Source organism: Channa argus, chromosome 10 (assembly GCF_033026475.1).
Source record: "Channa argus isolate prfri chromosome 10, Channa argus male v1.0, whole genome shotgun sequence".
Taxonomy (NCBI): Eukaryota; Metazoa; Chordata; class Actinopteri; order Anabantiformes; family Channidae; genus Channa; species Channa argus.
This window is the reverse complement of record NC_090206.1, coordinates 16,399,636-16,407,532: the sequence shown is the minus strand read 5'-3', so window position 1 is coordinate 16,407,532 and position 7,897 is coordinate 16,399,636. Positions and strand designations below refer to the sequence as shown.

The window sequence follows — 7,897 nt, the reverse complement described above, 5'->3', positions numbered from 1 at the left end:
ACTGACCGTGGTAAACAGACGTCAGAAGGGAGTCTTCGCCTCGAGTCAAAACAAAACAAAACAAGTCAAAAGATAGTGAAGGAGTGAAATTTTGGGCAACCACGACAACAGAAACCTTTACAAAACTAATCGCTTAATAAAAACGCTTACTTGGAGGAAGTTATCGAGGGCTTTTCGCGGAGTTCTTCACGGATTGTAAACTCTGGAGTAGCAGGAGCTTAACCAGCTAACGTTACGGAGGCTACCGTGCTGTTTTCAAAGTGCGGCGAGTGGGAACTGACAGACCGCCGAGGCGACTCAACTTCACCCAACACCGGAATCCTACTCTCTAGTCCGCTCAGTGAGACTGCTGAGCAAGGATCGCCGACGCTGGGGGTCGTGCGGTTTCGAGAAGGTTGTATAACCGCTTCTTGGAGCATCGTGTGCGGCGGCAGGAGTGTGGAGAAACATGGCAGATGGTGACATGCGCCTGGCCGCAATGTGGCGGATCGTGCAGACCTGAAACACCGACTTTTCTTACGGACATTTCCGTCATCCTCACACTTTTGTTAACTCAAGCATTACTTAAACCATCCCTCCGTTTCCTTTCTGTCCTCACTTGACATTTGTTTGGTTGTTAAGTGGCGGCTCTAACACAGGCCACAGAGGGCGGACCAGCTCAAATTTTTTAAACATTTTTTGGCATTTGATGAACTAAACTGTTTCTCGGACTATCGGACGTTTTTAACGTGACATTAAGTTAGCAAACTAATTTCCGACTGCTCCATGGTTATTTGGGATTAATTTTTTTTTAAGTTTTTGTCGAGGTATTTTGTCTTATGGAAGTCTAGACATCACTGTGTTTACAAGAGGAGACAGACAAGAGGCTCTTCTGAGAAGGTCCTTTGTAACAGTAGCCAGCTAATCCCTTTGTAGCCTTTTATAGGTTCAACATAATAAAATCTAAGTCTGTTTTAAGAAAAATATATACATAATTTTACAAAATTGGTACGAAGAAAGTGTTATTTTATTTTTTTCCCCTAAATAATCATATTGTTACTTTTTGAAAAAGAGATAAAATTATACTTGTTTAACATTTTCCTTTATGAAAAATATTTAAATTGAGTGTTTATCAGGCCGGAGGGGCATTCTTTTCTATCTAGAGAAACGAAATTATTTTGTTTCTTTTTCAGATGAAATAAAACCTCTGTAGATCCAGATGTTTTGCTGCTCATGGCCACTCTGCCACTTTTGTTTTTATTTCATTCAACAAAGGGACTCTCGTCCCAACCCTCCTTCAATCTATATAAATCAGAAGGTTTATGATAGTTACTATTAAGGAGATTATTTGGGTTCCCTAATCTCCAATCTGAGGATTAACCGAGGCTATTGGTGTGTCCAGATTATTACGTCTCTTCTAGGCTCCTCAGTGGGTGAAGCATATTGTTTTCATTTTGTGTCAGGAAGTTTTTAACGCACCACCCTCAGACTTGAGTTAAAATTTTAAAGGTAGATGTTCTGAGTGGTCCCCATCTTTCTGGTTGAGCGGAAGTCCAGCGGACCACCATGGAGGAGTCGGTGCCCCCGATTGACCCAGATTTTGAGCCGCAGAGCAGGCCCCGCTCCTGCACGTGGCCGCTGCCGAGACCAGACATTTCTACTGTCAAACCGGAGGGGGCGGATGGCACCGAGTCCGCCGCTGGAACCCCGCCCGCTGACGAGGACAAGCCCGAGGCGCAGCAAATCACGTCCGAGCCAGAGAAGGCAGCGGCAGCATCCGAAGGCGGGGTCGTAGCTGGCGTGGGTGGAGCCGGGGCGACTCCCCGCAAAGGATCGTCCAGGCGCAATGCGTGGGGGAACCAGAGCTACGCAGACCTGATTAGCCAGGCCATCGAGAACTCACCCGAGAAGAGGCTGACCCTGGCCCAAATCTATGAGTGGATGGTGAAAACAGTGCCTTACTTCAGAGACAAGGGAGACAGCAACAGCTCAGCTGGCTGGAAGGTGAGTATGCTGCCGGACATGTTTACATTTTACATCTTTAAGCGCCATAAATGGTTTGGCCAATAAAACACGAAACATTTGTAAAATTTACTTTTCGAGCCAATGTCTTGTTTGTTCAACCATCACACCATAACAGAATAATATTTGACAAGGAATCGGAGTACATTCTCTAATTTAAGAACATGGAAACAAAATATTTTTGCTTGAAAAAGAATTAAAACAATTATCAAAATAGTTTAGTGATTAACTTTTTTTTCAACGAAATTAGTAATTGTCCCTTTACTCTAGCTTCATTATGTTGTAGGCTGCTTTTCTGCCTTATTTTTTTTCCATGCACAGTAAAGATCTAAAATAAAATGACCTAGGATAAATCTGACATTGTAAATAATTATGTAGGATTATTTTAAGGTAAAGGTTCACAGCGTTTTTTGTACCTGTCAGTCTTTGTAAGTAAGCAATTTAAAAGTCACAGTTAGATTGGCCTCATTTTTATCATTTTTACTTATTTTATCTGTTTATTATTTTATTTAGTTTATTTACTGAATTTCTAGCTGTAGCTATACTTTATTTTTTTTGGTTAATATTCAGTCTTTAGTTTTAGCATCAGCTCAGCACTTGTCTGGACTTACACGCAAAAACCGAGATTCATTATCTCTTGTAGAATCCTAATTCATCACTGCACAGTGTCTGCTCAGCACACGCCTGTAACTTTTCAGTGGCATTGTTTTATTTATAAAGTTTTTCCTTGGCAAACACTACTATCTCTGTAATATCTCACTAATATTTGTGTCTGTGTACTGTATTTTTGAGGAAAGTTTAAAAAATAATGTCATTTGTTCACAGAGCCTTTTGAATTGAATTTGATAAAAATATTTTTGCATATACAGCTCTATACTGTATAAGTGGAACTTTCTACAAAATGAGCTCAAAGCATCACTGCAAGACGTGCATCATCGGTCTGTCAAATAGGTTGCAAAGAGGTTTTAATATTGTTGTATCTTGAGTTATTTTTGTGTATTTTATGGTTTATGTTTACCTTTTTATTGTAATTTACTCATTACTTTATTATTTAATATTTTCAACAAGTCCCTGTGGTATATCTAGTGTTTGTAGTTTGTGTATGTAGGTAGGGCCAAAGAGAAAATAATTTTTTTGCTTAAAAAAAAAGGTTAAAATACATTTTAAAGACAATAATACTTTAACATAATTTGCAAATAAAACTATGTTTAGTTAAAAGAAGCCCACTCCGCAAAAACTCCTACAACTTTTGTTTTCTCTCTCTGTGTTTCCAGAATTCAATACGCCACAATTTATCACTCCACAACAAATTCTTGAGAGTTCACAATGAGTCGACGGGGAAAAGCTCCTGGTGGATGCTCAACCCAGAAGGAGGGAAGACTGGGAAAGTTCCTCGCCGCCGGGCTGCCTCCATGGACAACAGCAGCAAACTGCTGAAGAGTCGCATGAGGGCCAAGCAGACAAAGAAGCAGGCTGGAGCGGCCAGTCTGGGCGGTGCTGGTGGGGTCCTGCAGGGGGAAGGCGGCACTGGTTCTGCAGGTGCAGACAGTCCTAATTCTTCCCAGCAGTTTCCCAAATGGGGGGTCAACAACAGCAGTCCCTCATCTCGTGGCAGCATGGACGACTCCGACATGTGGACCACCTTCCGTCCACGCACAAGCTCCAATGCTAGCACTCTGAGTGGACGTCTGTCCCCCATCCCTCCTGTACAGGAGGATGATGACAACCTGCCTGAGGAGGGACTGTTGGGAAGGTACACTGCCAGCAGCTTAACCCCCACCCTCACTGAGACCCTCATGGAGGAGCTCGATCTAATTGATGGCCTGACGTTGATGACCGGGCCCCAGGGAGGCGCCAGTCCAAGCACAGCCCCACCAGCACCTCCCACTCCACTACCCTCTGCCTCCACCCTGCTGCCTCGTGGCTCCACTTTTACCTCCTTCCATCAGCTGCAACCATCAAGCCTCCCACAGGCCCCTGCTCACACCGGGACCCAGGCATCCGTGTCTCAGTGTGGCCCTACCAGCAAAGAGCCGCCGACCTTCAGTAACTCCCTCTTCAACCCCATGTCCAGCTCTGGGCCCCTTAGCAGCGGACACTACAACACCCACGTACCCTCCAGCCTGGAGGCACTGCTCACCTCCGACTCCCCTCCCCCGACCGATGTAATGATGACCCAGATGGACCCCCTCATGCCCAGTCCTGGAGGTGTGAGCCTGATCGGTTTGGGCCCACCTGTGGTGGGTGTGAGGTCCAAACCCAGTCAGCTGCTTCTGGGTAAAGGTCTGGAGCCTAACACGGTTTCCCCCATGGTGCTGCAGGCGCAGATGCAATCACAGCAGCACCACCTTCACCAGCAGCAACAGCAGCAGCAGCAACAGCCACATCAGCAGCAGCCACAACAGCAGCACCAGCACCACTCACAGATGGAGTTGGGGATGATCCTTTCAGGTATGTCTCAGGACTCATCACAGCTCTCTGCTCTCAAAGTCCAACACCCCACTGTGCCAGCTGTGGCAGCTGTCGGCGCTCATCATGTCGTTGCCTCAGCCAATCCCAGTGCAAGTCTGCAGGGAATGGGTCAGTTTGCAGCTCCGTCCTGCTTTGCAACCAGTCAGGACCGATTGCCCAATGACTTAGACATAGAGATGTTCACTGAAAACCTGGATTGTGACGTGGAATACATCATCAACAGTGACCTCATGGATGGAGATAGCATGGATTTCAACTTTGACCCTATACTGCCCGGAGCCCAAGGCTACACAAACCCGGCGAATACACAAGGCTCTGCTCACAACTGGGTCCCCAGCTAAGCTGTCAGCTGACCACGTAACGCTAACCAGGTCAGGGTCTATTGTGTTTCAGGATTCTAAAATGTCAGAAAATAGTGAAAAAAGTTCAGCTGTACAAACCATGGAAAACACTTAACATGGGTTTAATTTGGAAATGTTGATAAAAAAAAAAACAGCTCCATGGGGTGATTTTTATTACATCTGTGAATTCGTATCCTCTTTTCCTGCAGAAAACGATCTCCAATCAAGAAAACCTCACAAAAATGACAAAACCACCGGTGCAGTTTTCGTCCTGCATGGACAAATCTATTATTTTCAAATACGACTCTCTCTGACTTCAAATACAAAATCAGACCTCAGTCATGTCACGTGCCAAGCCATGCAGGGGACAGGGAGCAGATTCAGGCTACTATGCAAAAGTTTTCTCCTTTTGGATAAAAACAAAAAACACTTTCAACAATTTGGCTGCTAGCCATTATTCCTTTTAATCTGATGACTGATTTTTAAAAAGTTTGACATTATTTTCAGAGTGAAGGGAGCTGCCGGGAGCTAATGCTTCAGTTGTGCTACATCTGAATAGCTTTGGGGTGGGGTTATGAAGCCCCCCTAATCTCAACGGCTTTGGACTATGTGTTTTTGGAGATGTGGCCATTTCTCCATTGACACGTGCCGAACATGACTGATCTATTGTCTGAATGAGGGCACTCAGCTGCACCATCCTTAACAGGAAAAGCCTCTTTGTAAGAGTTGGTAGAAACTGAGCATGTCTTGTGAAAAGGTAGACGATAAATGACTGGACAACAAGAGATGTAAAATGTTTGATTTAAAATTGGCTACACATATCGTCAGACTGTGTACCTGGACTACAATTGAGTGTACGATTTTGAATTTCTCACTGTAGAAAAAGAAAGGTAGAAGATGATGCTTTTCCTTTTCTTTAGTTATATTTGATGAATTAACAGTTCAGAGGGTGTGTATTTGCAGTTTGGCATTTTTTGACTTCAATCCAGTTTGTTAAGGTAGATGTCAGTTAGTGTTTTTTTTTTATCCCTGATGCACAGTTGAACTAACAAAATGAAGAAATGTGATTTGTGGCTTTACACATGGGGCATTCAAGTGTAAATGTGTTAGCCAACAGGTGATTAGTTTTCAGAGTATTATACCGTCGTAGTCAGCAATATGCCTCGATTATCAAATGGTCTACCTGATTTTCCTCCTTCATCACGCCTGTGCATTTTCAAAGCACTTAGGTTTCCTGCAACACAGGGACCCAAACCTAAGAGAAAAGATCCAGGATAGGGTTGAACCATTTCATTAAAAATAACATGTATAAAATAACATGTAAAGTACATGTACAGCATGCTATGCAGATTATCAGGAGAGCAAATTGAAATCTTGAAGGAAATTTGAAAAATTACTTCTTGAAGGGTTTTGCTATTTAATATTTTCCTGATAATTCGTTGGGGTGGGTGGGATGTCTGGTGATGGTGGGTTAGGGTGCTTTAACTCAGAATATCCTCCCACTTTAATTATTCAGTGCTAACATTAAAGAAATTAATTCACTGTATGAGAAGTACAAAAAAGGAATATATTTGATCATAGTTTTAATATACAATTTAGATGGCGGCAATAAAGGAGATATTAATACATATGAATATATTACTAATGACAAGTGATTTTTTTTTTTTTACATTGGAGGAAGAATTGTCAGATCATTTGTAACGGTAATTTTCTATACTTTTATTTTTGTAAATGATGAGATGCATGTAGATCTTTTTTTTACATAACCAAAGGAACACTAATATTTGTACTTGCATGGCATTTAGAGAGCGCTTGGGCCTGACACAGTATCTCATTGTGCATAAGCTTCGCATAAGGCGCCTGTATCAAGAAATGTGATGCAAAGCACATCAATACTTGACCATTTTAATTCCAAATTCCCAGTGATCTGCATCCAGCATTAATTGTGAATCCAAATGAAGAAGAAAATCTGCACTTAAGCATGGCAATGAAATCTTTCATCGTCCCATTTTCTCATCTCAAAACAAGACAAATACAACCGTTACCTCGGAAGAAAAGCAACAGAAAAACAGCTCTGCACAAATGTAATCAGATAACGTGACAATGGCAAAAAGAATATTTAGTTTACGCATTTTTCTCTTGCGACAGACTGGAAACCAACACATCTTTGTTTTGTTTTCCTGAGTTGATCTCAAATTATACTTCCTGTTTTAGAAAAATGTTTTATAGCTCTGCAGCGATGTTTAACAGTACTAGCTTCTCCCTGGTTCCTAATTATTATTATTATTATTATTATTATTATTATTAATGGCCAATATTCAAAACACTATAGCATGATGTTACTCTGTAGCAAGATGGACTTCAATCTCCTCTTCCCCCTTAAAATGTTAGATTTTGTTTGTATTTAATAATTGATACGTTTTGTGATCAGAAATACCATCCCTGAAGTTTAAACTCTTGCTAGTCATCCTTTCACTGTAGCTATGTGATCACGTTACCCTTTGATTTGTGTAATGTTTTGGTGTGTTTTCCCCATAGGTGTTCCCCCTATTTGAATGGTGCTATACTTTTGATCTGTCCTGGTGTACGGTATGATGCAGTGGGTGTGTATTAGGGCCTTTATGAGGATATTGATATGATATTGTAGTAGCGTCAACAGTCCTTTCCCCATTTGTTTTTAGATATACCCCCTTCTCATACACATACATACACACACCCCCTGGTTACAACAATAGATCTGGAAACTAAAGACCAGCTTGTTAAAACTGCATGACTTATTATTTTAAATTGTAACAATATTATTTTATTAAGCCGTTTATGCTACTACCCCCCTCCCCATACCCATATTTTTCTTAAGTACTTATGGTCAGGTGTTGGTGATGTAATTAACATTAGATAGACAGACAGCAGCAGATTGATGAGGCTGGTTTGTGATAGTCTGCTCCATGAGGCTTTGTCGTCTCTAGTTTACTGTTTCCTCATTTGGCAGATGTGGTGTTACTACTTTACCTTTATGTAATCACAACTATCTATATGTTTTTCCTCACTTTTGATTATGTAGCAACTAGTCTCCTTATATTGGT

General features: G+C 41.9%; 1 protein-coding gene across 1 annotated transcript; it reads left to right on the top strand.

Moving 5' to 3' along the window:
* Window positions 1-7,594, top strand: foxo4 (forkhead box O4). The gene is made up of 3 exons (XM_067517652.1): window positions 1-1,983; window positions 3,276-4,844; window positions 5,024-7,594. Exons 1-2 carry the CDS (start codon window positions 1,546-1,548, stop codon window positions 4,812-4,814), a joined length of 1,977 nt encoding a protein of 658 aa, XP_067373753.1. The 5' UTR covers window positions 1-1,545; the 3' UTR covers window positions 4,815-4,844; window positions 5,024-7,594.
* Window positions 7,595-7,897: the final 303 nt, after the last annotated feature.

Excerpts from the sequence above, each read along its gene's own strand:
- foxo4 (XM_067517652.1), top strand. The coding sequence starts at position 1,546 with ATGGAGGAGTCGGTGCCCCCGATTGACCCAGATTTTGAGCCGCAGAGC. Across the intron at positions 1,984-3,275 it reads ACAGCTCAGCTGGCTGGAAG|AATTCAATACGCCACAATTT; the intron begins GTGAGTATGCTG and ends CTGTGTTTCCAG.